At 32.7% G+C, this 21,939-nt stretch overlaps 2 protein-coding genes across 2 annotated transcripts in view; both read right to left on the bottom strand.

Annotated features, from left to right (window-relative positions):
- The window catches only part of LOC103974914 (probable LRR receptor-like serine/threonine-protein kinase At1g05700), a 48,056-nt gene that overhangs the window by 23,261 nt on the left and 2,856 nt on the right, over positions 1-21,939 (bottom strand). The window lies entirely within an intron of this gene.
- On the bottom strand, positions 5,981-10,938 carry LOC135671248 (receptor-like protein 36). The gene has a single exon (XM_065179265.1). The coding sequence runs from the start codon at positions 10,819-10,821 to the stop codon at positions 7,768-7,770; it is 3,054 nt and encodes a 1,017-aa protein (XP_065035337.1). The 5' UTR covers positions 10,822-10,938; the 3' UTR covers positions 5,981-7,767.

Below are 21,939 nucleotides of genomic sequence, written 5' to 3'. Positions count from 1 at the left end.
ACTCTTTCAGCCCATGTGATCTGGAGCCAGAATTTGCAGACATGGACTCCTCAGATGATGTCCCTTTGACCATCCGATGTGAGTGCAAAAGTTTTACTGCAGCTTCAGTGCCATCATGCAATCGACCATGGTAAACATTCCCAAACCCCCCCTTTCCAAGTACAAGATCAAAATTGTTGGTGATGACCTTCAATTCATCATATGTAAATATATGGGTTTCAGGTATAGCAAGCGCGTCTTGAATTGGCGGTGCTATTATTTCATTAAAAGAAACAAAAAGAGTGCTGTTAACACTGCTTCTCATTGTAATGAAGGTGAAGTTGCTAGTACAGAATTCCAAAACATGCATCCGCAAGTCACTTGTAACCTCCAGAGAGAAATTTCATGAGCTATGATTCATAATAACTGATATACCTACCAATGATCACTTTCCATTGTCTGTATGTTAAATATGTCCTGGATCATGTAATTTAGGAAAGTTGTGTAGATAATTCTAAAACAGACTCTATAATAATGAGCGTAAAGAACATTGATGAGCCTAAAACATACTTTACAAATATAAAGGTGAAAAAGTTAGCTAAAAATTAACTGACTTAGTTTTAGGCAATCACACTTATATACAAGGTTTGTCAAGCTTTGGTAGAATGGTAGATGATAAATTATTATATATCAACCCACTAGTTGTTTATAAGTTTGTATTACACATGGCTTAAAAATTGACTCATTTAATCTTGATCTATTTGATAAAGAACTTAGCTTTATCAAAATTTAGTTCTCAGGCAGAATTTAGATGAGACTAGAATTGATAAAGATCAGCATAATTACACCCCAAATCAGAGTTGGGAATGTTCTTCATAATGAATGGTCTTATGGAATAGAAACTTCCCTTGAAGTAGTGTGTGGTATCAACCATATGCTTACATCTGTTTTAGCTGTTCGCTCCAACTAAACCATAAAAATATTTAGATAAAGATGTTGTTTGGATGCTAACATCTAAGGCAGATACAGTAACCAAGCAAGAAATCCTTGCTTTACGAGTCTCACTTTTGTTACCGTAGATAAAAGAGAAAAAAAAATCTTTTCAGCAATAAAAGAAGTTATTTTTCTCTCTGATATCAGAGAAGACATGTCCTGATATTATTTATACAGGTAAGAAGAGTTCTATCTCACATCTAACATTGCCTTTTTGTGAAAAAGAGAAGGACATAATACAACATAATTGTATGTTTATAAGCTATTACTTGCTTAAAACCACTTACATAATTTTGTTGTAGATTTTCTTCTCCTCAAGAAGAATAAAAGCAATGATAGGAGCAGCAGTATAATCAGCGCTGGGACGACAGAGATCAGCACAATGGTGACTGTAGCAAGCTTCCTTCCTTCGCTGCCAATTTGACATGTACTATGACAGAGACATATATCGGGATTGTTGTCCACTCTTTGCAGAACATAAAGTTCATAAGACATTAGTATTAGGTAGAAGGAATTGTGGGAAGATTTGGGATGTTAGACTACAGCACAAACCTCAACTCAAGCAATCCTTTTGATTGTCCATCACACAAAGAAGCTGGAATAGGCCCATTGAGTCGGTTATTTGACAAAATTCTGCAAAAAGTTTGATATTGCTCAACCATTAGCATATAATATGTGGAGAGAGAAGTCCTGAAGCATGCGCACGACAAAATTGAAGTTTTCGATATTGAAAACGCATGCACCAGGTGAATTGTGTAAGAGAGAAAAATCTGTTCTTACAGCACATTGAGTGATGTCAATTCTTCTAAAGAGGGCGGTATTGGGCCCATTAAATCATTGTTTGACAAGTCACTGAGACAAAATACATGGATTACATTAGTTATTGATATGTTTTCATAAGAAATTTCATTAAAAAAAAAAGTAGCTACATGTTGATCTCTATAACTTTGGTCCTTGGAAACCAGATTGCATGAGTAAAGCCATATTAGTTCAGTTCGGATGTTATAGGATGTGGTTAAAGAAAACCCCAAGCTAATGCTTTGGGTTGTAAACTGGTCCATCTGCATTCCTAATTTTGGCAACTAACATGAAAAAACAAAAGCCTTTTGTTTATGGAGTTAGAAAAAGGAGATTACAAATGAATAAAATACACAGGTAAAAGGGTAACAAGTCAATTTCATGCAACATCTACAAATTGTTCTCAAGTTGTCTGCATGATGTTGCTAGCCAGCAGCCTCTGACGATAAATTTAGAAACTTACAAATAGTTAAGGGCCTTCAGATTAGCCAAAGCATTTGGTATAGCACCATTCAACCCATGATAAGAGAGGGTTCTGCAAAAGAAAATAAAGTAGAAATCATTACATCAGAATCAGTGCTTTTTATTGATGTCTTTTAAAACAACCAAATCTTGGAGCTTACAATGAGGTGACTCTTGGGGTACCAGAGCTTGAGTAGGTGCAATTTACTCCACTCCAAATGAATTGCTGTGGAGCACAAGGATCACCCTACCATATCTTCACCTGATATAATTTCTTTATCCCCATCATAGCATCAGCTGTTAATTTTGCAGGTTAAGCCAATGTCCACCAAATAGCATCATAGCATCAGCCATGCCATATAGATGATTATTGTAGCTCCCTCGGAACAAATTTTAATATTCATTTCAAAATAGAAAATGGGCTCCATGAATCATTTTGACACAACTCTGCCCGGAAAAACGTTTTACATGCACGAGCACACTACAGTCACACCTTATGTCGATGTATCCTTCATCGACTTGGTATAGTATTTCAGTTTCGGAGTCCGTATAGCCACGAGTGACGTCACAGTCGATGCTCATGAATCCTGCACAGATGATTTGGGTTGGGTGATCTGTTCGTATGACATATGTCTGTTACGGCAAAAGGTTAATTAACAAAGAAGAAGATGGGAACTCTCCATCTGTCGACTAATTATATAAATCCAATATGAATGTCATGAATCGGAATAGTCATTGTCGATTTTTCTTTTCGTCAATAAATAAATGTAAGTCATATATGTCAGATCCATATATATATATATATATATATATATATATATATATATATATATGTGTGTGTGAGAGAGAGAGAGATGATATATGGAAGTAGAGTATAATAATCTTTGACCTCTCACTATATAAAAAGGCCCGTGAAGTATATGTTTTGAGATCTGAACTCTCTTAGATCATTTATTCTTTAATATAATTTAAGAATCAAAGAGTTTTATTCGGTACACTATTAATATAATTTTATAGAGTTTGGTTCGAAGACATCTTCACCCGATACCGGATATGGATTAAGATCATGATTAGTTCGGAATGAGCATTCGATGTTGAATAATCAAAATCTAAATTAATAATATACATGCATTTACTTCTTAATCTAGTAAGTAATATTTTGCTGAGAGAAAAAAAAAGAGGGGAGAAATTGGGAGAGAAGAGAAAGAGGAGCAGCAGCCTAAAGAATGGAAGAAAAGAGAAGAGAAATTGGAAATCTGTGGTCATCATCAATTGATGCAATTCAAATGGAGTCAGCATGAGAACGCAACCACCAGAGAGAGATCCATGGTGACAAGCATGTTCTTGCAATGGGTGCTGCTCGAGAACAAGAAAAAGCTATGCACATCGCAAGCAAAGTACCTGGCTGACCATTCACCAGAATCGCTGCTGCCAACCATCCTAAGCAGACTCGGACGATGAAATTTCTCATCGTTTCCCTGAAGCTCAACTCCTCGATGCCATCCGCAGATTTTTGCTTCAGCAGGCAGCATACATATACATGTACATATAGAGAGAGAGAGAGACTGACATACATATATTGATGTCCAATGGCTTTGGTATACTGTAAAGACGACGACGACTGACATAGCGAACGTTTGTGTTTGACATGACTTTAATTTTTTTTTGCTAGAGTCTCTTACTACTAAATTGAAACAATATTGAAGAGGTTGGGATGTCATCATCTTACCATTAAATTGGAGCTGTATTGAAAGGATTTATTTATTTTTATAAATATCATATATATATATATATATATATATATCTAGATTTTAAGAGAGAGAAAAAGATGTGAAGAATATATATATATATATATATATATATATATATATATAGAGAGAGAGAGAGAGAGAGAGAGAGAGAAAGGAGTCGATTTCACCTTTGGCATAACGTAAAGAGGACTTGGGAGTGATAGAGTCAACGTTTGTGTTTGACATACTTTATTTTCTTATGTTAGAGTCTCTTAATATTTATTTACTAGAAAAATCTAATATAAAATAGATAAATGATTTGGATCAGTCTTACTATTAAATTGGAGTAGCATCGAAGGGGTTGTGATGTCATCGTTTTACCACTAAATTAAAGTCGTATTGAAAGGGTTTGTTTCTTTTATAAATATCATATATATTTTTAGATTTTAAGAAAGAGAACAAGATGTGAAGAATATATATATATATATATATATATATATATATATATATATATATATATATATATATATATAGAGAGAGAGAGAGAGAGAGAGAGAGAGAGAGAGAGAGAGAAAGGAGTTATTGTTAGTTGGATGTTCAATTTCAATTCATGGCTTTGGCGGACTTATGTTAGTGATAGAGTCAACATTTGTGTTTGACATACTTTATTTCTTATGTTAGTGTCTCTTAATATTTATTTACTAGGAAAATCTAATATAGAATAAACGGATGACTTGGATCTTTTTTACTATTAAATTGGAGCAGCATTGAAGGGGTTGGGATGTCATCGTCTTAACACTAAATTAGAGTCGTATTGAAAGGGTTTATTTCTTTTATAAATATCATATATATATATATATATATATATATATATATATATATATATATATATATATATATATATATATATATATATATATATATATATATATATAAAAGAGGAGTCTTTGTTAGTTGGATGTCCAACTCATGATTTTGGCATAATATAGAGTCTTTTAATATTTGTTTTGATTATGAAGATATGATATAGAGTGGATTGACGACTTGGGTTAGTCTTACCCTTAAATTGGAATAGTATTAAAGGAGTTGGAATGTCAATATCTTAGGAGTTGTATTGAAGAGCTTTATTTTTTATATAGATATTCTATGTATATTTAGATTTTAAGAGAGAGAAGAAAAATACTTTGATTCCTCCGAAGAAAAAGATAATATTTATTTGATGTTAACAAGAGAAGATATACAAAGAGAATTATACTTGAGGTATCCTTTCATAAGCTTATCTCAATACTTATATAAAATTGAAACACTAGATACAACACTAATGCCATTATCTTAGAGTTATACTCAGAGTCTCTTAATATTTGTTTTGATTAGGAATACCTGATATAGAGTGGATGGATGACTTGGGTTAATCTTACCATTAAATTAGAATAGTATTAAAGGGGTTGGAATGTCATTATCTTAGAGTAAGAGGTTTATTTTTTCTACAGATATTCTACGTATCTTTAGATTATAAGAGAGAGAATATTATATGAAAAATACTTTGATTCCTCTCGAGAAGAAAAAGATATAAATTATTTGATATTAATAGGAGAAGATATACAAAGAGAATTAGGCTTGAGCGGAGATGATCCAAATCTTTTATTGATCTCACATTATAAAAAAATTAATTTTCTCCGGATAGACGAAAGTTATCAAATCATTTTAAATAGAAAAAAATGATAATGTCAGGCTTATTAGAAAAAAAAAAACTACCAAATAATAATTCTAAAACGTTATTATCCATAATCTTTTGGAATACCAGCAATAAAAACTTTTAGTCCACGCCTTTATATATCTAAACTATCATATAATAATTCTACAACGATTAAGAATGATGAGTATCGCTATATCATTATCTATAGTATTTGGAATCCTAGCGATAGAAACTTTTAACTCACGTCTTTGGATTTGTTGAAGCACATCAACTAATTCAAGAAAGAGAAACTAACAATGAACAGATACCTACAAAAACAATGTTAAAGAACTTCTATTTTATAACTACCTCAAATATTGCAGCGGCTCTTTTTTTTTAAGTTCCATCACCTCCGATTACAAGACCTGTTAAATCCAAAAATTCATGCATTTTACGCAATACAAAACAAAAACACCCTTAATGTCCACGTATAATAGTAGCGACATATTGAACTCTCAAATACAAATAAGTTCACCAAACTAATGGATTATTACATCACAAGTCTCAAGAGTTTGAACCACAAATGATATAATTTATTGCCTCGATGCATAACCAAATTCAATCTACTCACTGGCATCTGAAAAATTTTAACAACAAGGATGTGAGCAACCACAACTTAGTAAGCACCAAAACTCATATACTAGCAAAACTTATCATAAATGCATTTTAGAAAACTATACATAAATGCTGAACCCTCTTTTATTCTTAAATAAAGAATAAACATGCTTTTCAAATCATCACTTTTAGCATAACAAGCACATAAGATAATATAATCTTTGAAAACGTTTGTATAACAAAACATAAGTGGATATATTTCATTTTAATGCAAAGATTATTTTACTAATTATGAATCAGTATAAGTATAACTAAGCTTTCACATCTAAAATTCATTAAATAATCATAACTATAACAAAAGACATATATCTAATGGCTATAACCATATTATATCCCATGACAAGAATCAAAAACATATTCAACCTCCATGTATAGGTAAGATATTTATCCCTATGTCCTGCCCCATAAGAAACTAGTTTATGAACTTACGAGTAATACATAACCCCAATTGGTAAGATCCAAATTAAAACTAACAGATTGAAAAATTAACCATCATTTAAAATAACATATTGACATATCCTTCCAATTCCAATGCATAACTCCTTACCTATCATTTGAAATATGTCCAACAATATAGCATTCAAAAATATAATAATCAAATATTTTAATTATTTTAAACAAATGTAATATCAAAAATCTTATTTTCAAAAGCCAATTTAACATTTGCAAATCACATAACTTCATTATTAACAAATATATATTATTAAATTGGAAAACAAGTTAGACAAAATCATTCCATACTTACGTTAATCGTAGATTATTATAACTGATATAGTGATCAACATTCTTCTTCTTTTCCTAAATCATTCGAATAATATAAACCAATCCAACAAACAATCATAATATTTTCTTTTTTAATCTGAGAATGACTATTTTTTTATCTAAGATCACAACATACTCAATGATCTTAGATTAATTAATCTATAGTCCTATTTACTCTTTGGATAGGGAATGAAAGGAATTCAAAATCATATATTACTCTCTTGATATAAAAACATCATCCTTATTAAATCTCACACCGTTTGTTTTTCTTTTTCTTTTCTCCCTATGCCAAAGCCACCCCTCGCTTCCTCTGTGTCCAATCCACACACACTAGTCAAATTATAATATCTATTCTATCATTTTGAAAGTAATGTGTTTGTTCCTTTAAATTCAATATAGTATACTTTTAGACTATATCTTCGTACAGAAACTCGGTTGTATGTTCTCTTCTTTTTCTAATATTTTTCTACTTTAAAACAATGAGCCAACGATGTTATGATTATGCAAACATCAAATAGAAGAAGACCCAAATTACATAGAAATTGATCAATACCTATCTACAAATCTAAAATACCATATAAATAAAAAAAATAGAGTGATGACATACCTTCTCCCCATCTACGGTAAAGTCTTGTATCATCCACACTAGAAATTTTAGGATTAAAGTCTAAACAATCGTCAAAAGATTAAATGCTATTTCACCCATAACCAATCATACATATGATCAATCGTATGAAAATAAGTATGTCTCCATGCATCTTTGAGGAAGAGAATACCATAAAAGGTCCAAAATCCTATCACATATCCTAATACCATACTGATATAGAACCATAGCCACTCAGGAATCTCCTTCTTGTACTCTTGTATAATATTTTGAGTTATTTTATTATTAAAACAACTTTTGGAAGTTGGTGGTCCACATAAGTCGGCATTGCCCATGTAAATAGATGGATCATTGAGTGTTTGGAGTTGATGACCAGTTGGTATCCTTCCCGAAAGATTATTATATGATAAATTCAAGTAGCTCAAGGAATATAAAACCGATAAGCTCTCAGGAATGCTACCAGAAAGATCATTTATTGATAGATCAAGGGATTCTAATGATTTCATTCCTCCTATCTCCCAAGGGATTTTACCTTGTAAATGATTTCTTGACAAATTTAAATTCTTGAGTCCTGCAAGATCTCCAATTCCTTTTGGGATCTCTCCAGTTAAACTATTGTTCGAAAGATCCATACTTTTCATAAGTTTTATACTGCATTGTAAATAATGAAGATCTTGTCCCTTCGTAAAGACATCTAATTCATCATAACAAAAATCATTATATTGTGATGTCGATCTCATGGTATTTAAATTACCAATGTTCTGAGGTATTGATCCAGATAGATTATTATTTGCAAGATCCAATATTTGAAGCCTCTTAAATCGAGCAAGTTGCCAGGGAATAACTCCAGAAAACATATTTGAACGTAGACGAAGAACTACCAGTTGTCGTCGTAGATTTTCTCCCATCCATAGCGTTATACTTCCGACAAGATTATTTTGAGCCAGATCAAGAAACCATAAATTTGTACAATTTTTCAATGACAAAGGAACCTCACCCGAAAAACTGTTATTTTTTAGTTGCAATAGCTGAAGCTCACTTAAAAATCCGATCGTGTGTGGAATTTCACCCGAGAAGTGATTGTTGCCCAAATTCAAGAATCGAAGATTTTGTAATGACTCCTCCGGACAATAAGGAATCTCACCAAGTAATTTGTTGTTCGAAAGGTCAAGGTATTCGAGACATGTCCATTGGCAGATTGATGAAGATAAGCCACCGTCAAGCATGTTATCTGAGATGAACACAAATTTAACATGAGGCCATATCAGTAATTGCCCTGTAAAGGAATTATTGGAAAGAGATAGAGCATCAAGTGTAGATGGTAGCATCGTTGGCAATGGACCTTCAAATCTGTTGGAGTATAAATATAACATTTCCAACTTGGTGAACTTGAAAGAAGATGGCAGCTTGCCTCCTATTTGGTTGTTGCCCAAATCTAAGTAACAAAGATTTTGTAATGACTCCCCTAGACAATAAGGGATCTCACCAAGTAATTTGTTGTTCGAAAGGTCAAGGTATTCGAGAAATGTCCATTGGCAGATTGATGAAGATAAGCCACCGTCAAGCATGTTATCTGAGAGTGCCACTGAGTGAACATGGGGCCATATCGGTAATTGCCCTGTAAAGGAATTATTGGAAAGAGATAGAGCATCAAGTGTAGATGGTGGCATCGTTGGCAATGGACCTTCAAATCTGTTGGAGTCCAAATTTAATCTTTCCAACTTGGTGAACTTGAAAGAAGATGGCAGCTTGCCTCCTATTTGGTTGTTGGAAAGGTCTAAATCTGTGATGGTAGAAGATGAAATATTCCAAAACCAAGCGGGCATTGTCCCTGCAATTTTACAGTCTGCCAAATATAATGTTGTCATCTGTGTTTGGAACTGTAACCATTCTGGAAATTGAGGTCCCAACTGACAATTGGTTAAATCTAGTAATCTGAGTTGGAAAGGGGGGACCCAACTCTGCCCAACTGATATGGTGATGAGGTTGTCAGACAAGTCCAACACTTGCAATCTCGTAAGATTCTCAAAATGAACTTCTGAAAGGACACCTCCAACAGAATTTCCAGCGAGATTCAATTCGGTGAGATTAGAGAACTTACCAACGGAGGAAGGCATGGAACCGTTGAATAAATTAGACCCGAGATCCAAAATGATGAGATTCGTCATTTGCTCTAGCAAATCGCTCAAATTTCCTGTCAATCGGTTGCCTTGCATATGTAATTCTTTCAGTCTACGGAGATCAACCATGGATCTCGGTACGATACCCTCGAGTTGATTGTCTCCTAGATTAAGAAAAGTAAGAGAACCCAAGTCTCCAATTGCATCGGGAATAACGCCATATAACCCAGCAAAATAGAGATCAAGATGGGTAAGACTAGTAATATTCCCCAACCATTTGGGTAAGGTGGAGTTGAAATTATTAAAGGAGAGATGAAGGACAGTAAGAGAGGAGGTGAAGTTGACGTGGACAACAGAAGCTGGGATGGTATCGAGACCAACATAAGACATACTTAACACTTGGAGGGATGGCAGCATGTTCACGGATGAGAACCAATCTGGGGCACCGGTTAGCTTCAACCAGCTCAAGTCCAGGTGCTTCAAGGAGGTAAGATGGGAGAGCCAGTCGAGGTTGTCAACATGGGATGCAAAATCTAAAGCATCGCTTAGATCAAGAACGTAGAGGCTCGAAAGGTTCCCCAGCCGAGCAGGTATTCCTCCCATGAAATATGTCGAAGATAGATTGAGGTATCTCAGTTTCTTGAAGGAGCCGATGAATTCCGGCATGCGGATTCCGCTGAAATCATTGAAGCTAAGATCCAAGTGCTCCAGATGTGATAAAGCAAGCAATGACGAGTTCATCCTCTCACCGCGTAATGCCCAATCATCTGTAATATTTGTGTTTCGGAGGTCCAGCATGACGACGTGGCCAGTGGTGGTGTCGCAGGTCACTCCCTTCCATGTGCAACAGTGGTGGCCCGTCCAAGAAGATAGCCGGTTATGGGTGTCGTGGATGCCGGCTTTGAAGTCCAACAGTGCCTCCCTCTCCATGCTGAAACATCCACTTGTCACCGTGGCCCGGTGGAGGAGGAGGGCCAAGAGGCACAACAACAGTGATGATAAGAAGCGTAAAGGGAAACCCATGGCGCGCAGTTTGATCTCCCTCCCTCCCTCCCTACCTACTCCTAGCCGCCACAATCAGAAGAACAGGACGAAGGTGGAGGTGCATGCTACGCTATGCCAAATCACAAAGTTATAAGCCAACTGATGCACACAATTTCTTCCATTCCATGATGCTCAAACTTTGACTTGTCTGACATTCCAAGGATTCTTTTTCTACTTACCGGACTATACGTTCGCTGGCCAAGAAAACTTTGACTTGCGGTAAATTAGACTTTAGATTAGAGTTCTAAATAGAAAAATTAATTTTTAGTAAATTAGAATTTATTTCTGTATATACATATATATATATATATATATATATATATATATATATATATATATATATATATATATATATATATATATATATATATATATATATATATATATATATATCCTGAACACTATGAGAGTGTTTTGGTCCTCCTTTCACACATCATCTTACAAATGAATATTATTTTAGTATTACTTTTTATTCTTCTGTAGGTTGGTCATCTTCTTCTTATGAACATAAGGATGCGCCAAACAAACTACAATTTGACTTGCAATTAACATCTATCATTTTCTCTTCTTCTCTTCTTTCAAGTGAATATTGGCTCTCTCAAATCTTAAGCAGCACATCAAGCATAATTTAGTGTATAATCTTAACAAAACTTGCAAGCGTTGGTTGAAGCTTGGATTGTCATAATGACAATTTTAGGACAGAAAGTGCCTCATCCGCAGCGTAATATGTTTTCTAGAAAAGACGTAAAATAATATCATGGACGAGCGTGCTTCATATCGAAAGATATACCAAAGAAGGTTAGTTGGGATAGCTACTCAACACAATCGAGTAACCAACCACTTAGGTGGGCAAGACTCGAGAGCTTTACAAGTCTTCCATGTCTACTGGTGAAATGAAGAAGATGACTTGCATGCTGTGTGGAAGAAGTTGGCCTTTATTGGAGTTGATTCCGCTGTCGATTGGGCTGACAGGTCAAGTCTTCTTCGTGCAGAAGTGGAGATCAAAAGTAGTCCATGGAATGGGAGAATTTTGTGTGCATCCCATTCCTTATAAACCATCAGTTTCTTTATAAACCATGCACGTTGGCTTTGTGATTTGACCGGCCATACACCTCCACCTTCTTCCTGTTCTTCTGATTGTGGCGGTTAGTAGGGGCAATGGTGGCAAATGGGTGTTTTTAACATGGAGAGGGAGGTGTTGGAATTAAACTTATTAACCTATCATAAAGAGATTCAATCTATCAATATACCAAGAAAGAAGTTTATTGTATGAAGAGGAGAAATAGATTAAATATTTATAGAATGATGAATTAAATTGATAATTTTTTTGAAAGAGTTTTTTTAGAAAAGAATGATTTATTTTAAATACAATTAATATAATATATCTATGAAAACTTTATAAACCCTATGTTGGGTCATGAAACATAAAGTTTTTAAAGTTATAAAGAGTTCTGAGTGAAAGATAAAATATTTTGCCTTGTCCTACTCTTTCATCGTGTGATGTCCTTATCTCTTCTTTCTAGTTTAACATTTGGTATTATATCTTAGGTTTAGTTATGGTCTCTTTTTCAAGTACCATCCATCCCTAGATTGAGAAAAGAAATTTATGATATATGGTATATCCAAATAAAGATTTTTATAGACTCTCAAGATGTATAGGAGTTTGAGAAGATAGATTTGTTAAACCATGTCCAAGGAGCAATAAATGTAGAAGCAAGAAAATAACTCAAAGATGGATGAAAGAAGAAGAAAATGACTTTGTTCACAATCTTCTAAGGGCTTGATGATGCAATGTTTGAGAGCATCGCTTTAGTAAATACTTCACAAGAGGCTTGAGAAATGCTTCAAAAAGCATTTGGTTGTATAGATAAAGTACAGAAACTTTGCCTATAAGTTTTACGAGTTGAGTTTAAAAAATTACAACAAGGTATTTAGAAATACCTTGCTGCAATAAAAAAAAAGTGATCAAAGAGTAATAGAAAAGAATACTAAGATCTCCATATTCAAAGTTTGATTTTATTGCTATAGCTAATAAAGAGTCTAAAGATTTAGAACAAATATCTTTAGAACAACTAATAGGTTATCTTTTAGTTACATGAACAATGACTTTAAAAAAGAGGAGAAGAAAAATCTATAGAGAAAGCACTACAAACTATATTTACTCTTTAAAACAAAGATGAAACAAAATCTTAAAGAGAAAAAGGTTATGGACAAAGCGGAAGAGGTGGCGGATATCAGACTAATCAAGAATCTTAAAACAATGAAAGTGATAGAGAAAATTATAGCAAAAGTTCTCGATCGTTCCCAATAGTCGTGTCGTTCTCGATCTCAACGATAACTTTCTCAATGGCTCCATACCTTTATCGATTGAAAAGCTCTCTAATTTCACATGTTTGATACTCAGATAAAAATTCCCTTGGAGGTGTCCTTTCATAAGCTCATCTCGAGACCCATACAAAATTGAAATGACTATCATTGCTTGATAATGTTAGATAATGTGATCCTATTTAATTATATAAAATATATTATGGATATGATCAGATTTTAATTATAGTTATCAGTCAATAGAAATGAGATCAAATTATGATAAGATTTCTTTAGAGATGATCTTAATAGGAGGAACTCTCATAATTATTTATCCTAGATCCTCTACTCGCACTTATAAATAGACAGAAATTTTTAGGGACTATACACACAATGTGGGAATGTATGAATATATGACATTATTGAGATATTATAAATCTTCTCTTATCTCCCTTTAGTCACGTGAACCAGTCAATAAGAGATTGCAGATCTTCTCTTATATCCTTATTAAATCTCAGATTTTAATGATGAAATCAATTGATAAAATTATGATCTAATATGCATTTAAGTGACGTAGGACTAACATCAATCAAGGAAAGCCAATTCAATTAAAGTAAGAAGAATTAGATGTTGGATCGGAGTAGAACATGTTAGAAGATTAGACGTCGAGCCGGAGGAATGATCGATGTGCCGGAAGGACTTCGTGCCATGAGTTTAGGGATCGGGCTGAAGGATCGGACATTGCACTAAGGATCGGACTTCGTGCAAGTTACGGAAAGTTAACATGTCGATTGGGCAATATGCCGAAGGATCGAACGATGCGCTGGATGAACCTATGACATGTTGGAAAACATAGGATTCATGCTTATAATCGTATGTGTTTAGATCGAGTTAGTTTAGGTCTAATTGAGTCAGTTTTGGGATGAAACGATGCCAACTCAATTAGGTGCCCATTAGGCCTGAGTTGAAGCTGTTTTGGGCTAAGTAGAAGGTGATGGTACTACTAGTGGTCAATTTGGCAAGCGGTGGCATCCCCCAGTGCTAGCAGGCGATAGCATCCACCAATACCTTGAAAACCCGGGATGAGACTGTTTTGGCTCCAAATTTGAATCTATTTAGGATCTATAAATACTTCACTTATCCCTGCTCGGTTTACACAAGAACTAAGAACAAATTTGTGAGAAAACACTATTATAATCTTATAAGAATTCTCCTTCTCTTCTCAAAGTTAGATTTTTGTTTAAGGGAGTGACTTATAAAGGTTATCTCCTAAACTTGTGAAACGGAGAAAAGGGTTATAAAAGAAGATTGATAGTAAAAGCCAGTGGCCTCAACGGAGAAGGAATCAGGAGTGGATATAGGTCAAGATGATTAAAACACTATAAAACTCTGTTTACATTTCTGTTATACTTTTTATTCATATTACTAACTGATTTACTTGGTTACTATGCTCATTACTCTTACGAATGTTTTCAAGTTAAACATCCTTCCAATACGAGCTTTATCGAATGAAAATTTTGAATTATCGAAAGTTTTATGAAAACCCTAATTCATGTTTTTTTCTCGATTAGTTTAACACCCAAGAGAATGGCTTTTATCAGCAATATAGAGGGTTACTTTATCACTCATCCTCCTATGTTCAATCGAACGAACTACATGTATTGGAAAACACGAATGAGAGTTTTCTTGCTTTTTATGAGCTTTGATTTATAGAATATTATAAACTTGGTTTTCAAACACTCTCTAAACCTATGAACAAATGAAATGATTTTGAGAAAAAAATATTTTCGTTAAACGCCAAAACTATGAATATTTTGTTTTATACCTTGGACAAAAATGAGTTTAATCATATTTTGACTTGTGAAACTATATACGATCTTTGGTACACACTCGAAATCACACGTGAAGACACAAGTAGAGTTAAATATTCTATAATTAATCTTTTGATGCATAGTTTTGAATTGTTTCAAATGGAATTAAGCGAAACCATTAAAGACATGTATACTCATTTTATGGATGTCGACAATAGTTTAAAAGTACTTGAAAAAAGTTTTTCTAACTTTAAACTTATAAATAAAATATTAAGATGTCTTCCAAAAAATTGGGATCTAAAAATGATGGTAATATAAGATGCAAAGGACTTGAACAATTTTGTTCTTGAAAAACTTATCCGATCTTTATTGACCTATGAAATGACTTATATGACACATGACGAACTTGAGAACAACCTTCCAAAGAATAGGAAGGATTTGATACTTAGAACAAAAGAAGACCACTCGAGCGAAAACTCAAGTGATGATGACTTTGAACTCCTTACAATAAAATTTAAAAAGTTTATAAAACAAGAATCAAAGAATAATAATGAACTTAAAAAGAACATAATAACTGGCTATGAATATAAAAGGCCAAGCACGTCAAAAACAAATATCCAAAACTAAAGAAGAAGATGCTCACACATCAAAAGAAGAAGAAAACAGTCAAGACGATTTGGGACGAATCAAGTGCATCCGAAGATGAGGAGCAAACTGATGAAGACAAAGTAGCAAACTAATGAAGACAAAGTAGCAAACTACGTACTAATGGCCCTCAATGATGAGGTAAGTGACTCCATCGAATCTCATTTACCTTACAATGAATTTCTTAATGCTTTCAATGATTTATTTGATGAATTTAAATTAGTTGGTCAAAAATATAAATTATTAAAAAAGGATCATGCTTCTCTCTCTAGTACTTTTGAAAAATTAAAAAAAGAGCATGGTAATTGCATGTTCAACTCTTGTACTAAATATGAAGAGTTAGATTCATACAAAAAAAAATATATATATTATAATAAACTTTAAAAAAAATTAAAATTAAAAGCAAATCTTTAAACATGATTCTTGCAAGAGTCATGTTCGTAGAAAAGAACAAATTGAATTTATGAGTAACACTTAACAAAAGCTAACTACTTTTGTTAAAGAACCCACATTACATGTTTTACTTAAAAATAAATATAATTTTTGTAGAAGACATGGTCATTACGCATATAATTGTTCATTAAAAAGATATGATATGCATAAATTTGTTTGGGTTCCTAAAGAAATCATAAATGACTTTATGTCAAAAATACGATAAGTAGATCTAAACATGAGAGACCCAAAGTCAAATGGGTACCTATAGCAAACCTACCTTCTTGTATACTATAATTAATTTTTATGAATCAAGATTGTTTACTATAATTTTTCTTTTCACTATTTGATTTATCCAAATAAATCATAACTTTTCTCTTGATTTTTTGATATTTGATTCACAACTTAAAAGTTGTCTTATTACTCCCATGTATTCATGAAGTGTATATCTCATCACCAAAATTAATTTTTCTTATTATCTTTTATATGATAATTTAAAAATTAATGTAAAGGAAAATGAATTGCACCATTATATTATTCCCTTCTTTTTGACAATGACAAAGGGAGAGAAAGAATTGGCAGCTCAAGAAAAGCAAAACTTGCTAGCTTACTTATTTCAAAAGAGAAGCAAATATTGCTAGCTTGCACATTGCAAAAGGAAAAGAAAATTGCTACCTTACAATCTCAAGTAAAAATGCTATCTTGCTCATCTTAAGAAGTAAAACTTGTAAATTTACACATTGCAAAAGGAAGCAATAATTGTTAGTTTGCACACTTCAAAAAAAAGCAAAAATTACTATCATGCACATCTCAAAAGAGAAGCAAAACTTGCATATATCTAAAACTTGCTAAGCTTGCATGTTCTATAGTAAAGTAAAACTTGAAAATTTCAAAAATATGCTAGTTACATTTTTTTTTCCTTTTTATTGATGACAAAGTGGGAGAAGGTATGATGATTTGAATCATGGTATGATGTACTTTAATGTTTTAAAATTATGATTATGCATGAATGAAATACTCATGATTATGTATGATGCATGCAATGATGTACTCATGAATTCAAAGGTTCTTTCATTATAGTTTAGTTTAAACTCTAGTCATCTTCTTCTTATGAACATAAGGATGCGCCAAACAAACTACAATTTGACTTGCGATTAACATCTATCATTTTCTCTTCTTCTTTCAAGTGAATATTGGCTCTCTCAAATCTTAAGCAGCACATGAAGCATAATTTAGTGTATAATCTTAAAAAAACTTGCACGCGTTGGTTGAAGCTTAGATTGTCATAATGACAATTTTAAGAAAGAAAGTGCCTCATCTGCAGCGTAATATGTTTTCTAGATGCTAAAAGAGTACTGTATTCCCCCTCTTTTAGAAGCATCCTCTTGGTATAACTTTTTTGTCTAGGAAAGACGTCAAATAATATCATGGACGAGCGTGCTTCATACGGAAAGATATACCAAAGAAAGTTAATTGGGATAGCTACTCAACACAATCGGGTAACCATCCACTTAGGTGAGTGGGCAAGACTCGAGAACTTTACAAGTCTTCCATGTCTACTGGTGAAATGAAGAAGATGACTTGCATGCTGTGTGGAAGAAGTTGGCATTTATTGGAGTTGATTCCGTTGTCGATTGGGCTGACAGGTCAAGTCTTCTTCGTGCAGAAGTGGAGATCAAAAGTAGTCGATGGAATCGGAGAATTTTGCGTACATCCCTTTCCTCATCAGTTGCTTTATAAACGAGGCACGTTGGCTTTGTGATTTGACCGGCCATACACCTCCACCTTCTTCCTGTTCTTCTGATTGCGGCGGCTAGTAGGGGCAATGGTGGCAAGTGAGTGTTTTTAATATGGAGAGTGAGGTGTTGGAATTAAACTTATTAATCTATCGTAAAGAGATTCAATCTATCAATATATCGAGAGAGAAGTTCATTGTATCAAAAGAAGAAATAGATTAAATATATATAGAAAGATAAATTAAATTAACTAATGATTTTTTAAAGATTTTTTTAGAAAAAAAGTGATTTATTTTAAAAATAATTAATATAATATATTTATGGAGACTTTATAAACCATGTTTGGTTATGAAACATATAAGTGTTTGAAGTTATAAAATGTTTTGAGTGAAAGATAAGAGTATTTTACTTTGTCCTACTCTTCTTTCTATCTAGTTCAACATTTGATATTAGAGCTTGGGTTAAGATATTTTCTCTTCTTCAAGCACTATCCAAATTTAGATAAAATATATATATATATTATATGATACATCCAAATGAAGATTCTTTCCGGCTCTCAAAATATACAAGAGTTTGCATAAGATGAATTTGTTGAACCAAGTTCAATAGAAGGAACAATCAATATAGAAGTAAGAAAATAACTCAAAGATAGAAGGAAAGAAAAAATGACTTTGTTCATAATTTTCTAAGGGCTTGATAATATAATATTTGAGATCATCGCTTCAGTAAATACTTCAAAAGAAGCTAGGGAAATACTTCAAAAAGTATTTGGTGGTATGGATTAAGTAAAAAAGCTTCGTCTACATGTTTTTGGAGCTGATTTTAAAAAATTAAAATAAGGTACTTCTAAATCTATTTCTAATTACTTCTCAAAAATCTTTTTTATTGTTTATTAAATGAGATGAAACGGTGAACAAATAAGTAATTAAAGAGTAATAGAAAAAATACTAAGATCTCTATATCTAAAGTTTGATTTTATTGTTATAGAAGAGTCAAAAGACTTAGAACAAATATCTTTAGAACAACTAATGGGTTCTTTTTAAGTTTATGAACAAAGACTTACAAAAAGGGGAGAAGAAAAATATATAGAGTAAGCACTACAAACTAAGCTTACTCTTGAAAACAAAGGTAAATTAAAATATCAAAGAAAAATAGGTTGTGGACAAAGAGGAAGAAGTTGCAAAAATTAGACCAATTAAGAATCTCAAAACATTGAAGGTGATGGAAAAAATTCTAGCCGAAAAGGCTAAAATTATGGTCGAGGACGTGATCGAGGCCGTGGATGTAGTAGAAATTCTAAAAGGTCTGAAATTCAATGCTATGTTTGCAAAAGGTACGGACACTACTCCTAATGACTTATAATAATAATTTGAAGAAAGATTAATCTATGACATAGTATCAAGTTTTGTTGAGAAAGAAAAGAACGAAAATCAAGTTTTATTAATTACTTATAATAATTTGAAGGACGGTCAGTTTATAACATAGTATCTAGATATAAGAGCTTCAAATCACATGTGTGGCATCAAAAAAATATTTTCAAAAATATATACAAGTTATTTCGGGAACATTAAATTTGGTGACATATCTCAGTAAGAACAAAGGTAAAAAAAATTTTAGATTTAATAATGATAAAAAAATATATATTTCAAATGTTTATTATGTTCATAATATGAAAAATAATATTTTGAACTTGAGGTAACTACTTAAAAAGTATTATGATACGAAGTTAAAAATATGAGTCTCTTAATTTGTGATTAGAATAAAACATTAATCTCACATATGAAAATGCTCAAGAACATAATATTTCCTCTACATTGATACATATTTAATTGGTTAAATGATTTTAAAATTGATATTGAAGATTTTTTTACATTATGACATCTTAGATAGACTCACTTAAATTTTGAGACTTTGAAACTTCTAGAGAAGTATAATATGGTGATAATAATACCAATAATTGATCACCCATAAAAGTTATGTGAAGTATATGTCATCGGTAAGCAAGAAAGAATCCCTTTCAAATTAAAAAGAATAAAAAGAGCATGATATCGATTTGATCTAGTGCACTCATTTGTGGCCCTATCAATCTAGTATCACTTGGAGGAAGTAGATATTTTTTTTACCTAATGATCATAATAGCAAATCCTAGGTTTACATGTTAAAGGAAAATAAATTTTTTTTAAATAAATTCAAAGAATTTAAGAATTTAGTTGATAGTCAAAGTGGCTATAAGATTAAATATTTAAAAATAAATAGGGATGACGAATATTAAATAAATTTGAAAGTTTTTATAGAAATAATAAAATTTTATATCAATTCACCGTATCGTACACATCTCAACAAAATGATATCTCAGAAAGAAACAATAGAACTATACATAATATAGTTCGATGCACGTTAAAGGAAAAAAGAATTCTTAAAGAATTTTGGGGAAATGTTATAACTCGTACAATTTATTTGCTTAATAGGATTTCAACAAAATGAATTGTAAATATTACACTAGAAGAAATATGGAGCTTATAGAAACCAATATCCTCTTGGATATTGCGAAGGTCAACATACCGATTGGGTAATACGCCGAAGGAGAGGACGAAGCGCCGGATGAACCAATGACATACCGGACAAAGGATTTATGCTTTGTAATTAATTGTGTCTTGATTGAAGTAATTTATAGTATAATTAAATTGATTTGTAGTGAAACTAGGCCAACTTAATTAAGGCCCCATCGGACCCAAAAGTTGAGTTGGGCTCATTGCGAGGTCGATTTAGTGACCCAAAAGTTGGATCAAGCGATGGCACCGCCACAATAGAACGGGATGAATTTGACAACTCCATAAGTTCAGCATAACGTAAAATTAACTCAAGAATATTATGTTGCACAGTTCTGTAAGGACCGGATGAATTTGACAATGCAATAAAGATTCTGAATATGTCTCAAATACAGTAAAGAACATTTTATCTATAGAAAAGAAGGTGCAGTTAAGAATCTAAAATGTTTATAAAAAATGAAAAATTGTACTGGATAAGTCAGTTACACTAAGCTCCAGAATCTTGACAAATAATGATCAGGGTACTGTTTTTGCTAGAAGAGAAAAAAAACTAACATGATAATATTTTATCAATTGCATTAATTCAATCCAATGATAATGTATGACAAAGGAAAGAGAGAGAAATTCTAGGTAGAGATTGAGAAATATACTGTCGAAAGATACAACATTTTCGGGTAAAGCAACTTAAACTGGATTCAATCTTATCCAAGCATGCAGTAGCTCAGATCATAGAATACTATTCAACATCTTTTTTACCTGAAAGATGATCTCTAAGACTTCCACGAGCAGCATATTCATAAACAAGTCCAAGTTGATTGCTGTCTCTACAGTACCCGATCAAAGACACTAAGTTCCTGTGATGGACCCTCGATAAGAGAAGAGCCTGCAACCCAAAGAGGAAGATATATACTTAATTTCATCCATAACCTATTTGTTCATTAAAATGCTAGTCCACCAAAATGCATTCATATAGATTGCATACCTCGGCTTGAAACTCCTCAGATGATGTCCCTTTGACCATCCGATGTGAGTGCAAAAGTTTTACTGCAGCTTCAGTGCCATCATGCAATCGACCATGGTAAGTAAACATTCCCAAACCCCCCCTTTCCAAGTACAAGATCAAAATTGTTGGTGATGGCCTTCAATTCATCATATGTAAATCTATGGGTTTTGGGTATAGCAAGCGCGTCTTGAATCGGCGGTGCTATTATTTCATTAAAAGAAACAAAAAGAGTGCTGTTAACACTGCTTCTCATTGTAATGAAGGTGAAGTTGCTAGTACAGAATTCCAAAACATGCATCCACAAGTCACTTGTAACCTCCAGAGAGAAATTTCATGAGCTATGATTCATAATAACTCATATACCTACCAATGATCACTTTCCATTGTCTGTATGTTAAATATGTCCAGGATCATGTAATTAATTTAGAAAAGTTGTGTAGATAATTCTAAAACAGACTATAATAATGAGCGTAAAGAACATTGATGAACCTAAAACACACTTTACAAATACAAAGGTGAAAAAGTTAGCCAAAAATTAACTGACTTAATTTTAGGCAATCACACTTATATACAAGGTTTGTCAAGCTTTGGTAGAATGGTAGATAATAAATTATTAT

This window comes from Musa acuminata, unplaced genomic scaffold (assembly GCF_036884655.1).
Source record: "Musa acuminata AAA Group cultivar baxijiao unplaced genomic scaffold, Cavendish_Baxijiao_AAA HiC_scaffold_1138, whole genome shotgun sequence".
NCBI lineage: Eukaryota > Viridiplantae > Streptophyta > Magnoliopsida > Zingiberales > Musaceae > Musa > Musa acuminata.
The sequence above is the reverse complement of the archived record's forward strand: the minus strand, read 5'-3'. Positions and strand labels throughout refer to the sequence as shown.

What these genes read in the sequence shown, in the direction of transcription:
- LOC135671248 (XM_065179265.1), bottom strand. Translation starts at nt 10,821, where the DNA reads ATGGGTTTCCCTTTACGCTTCTTATCATCACTGTTGTTGTGCCTCTTG.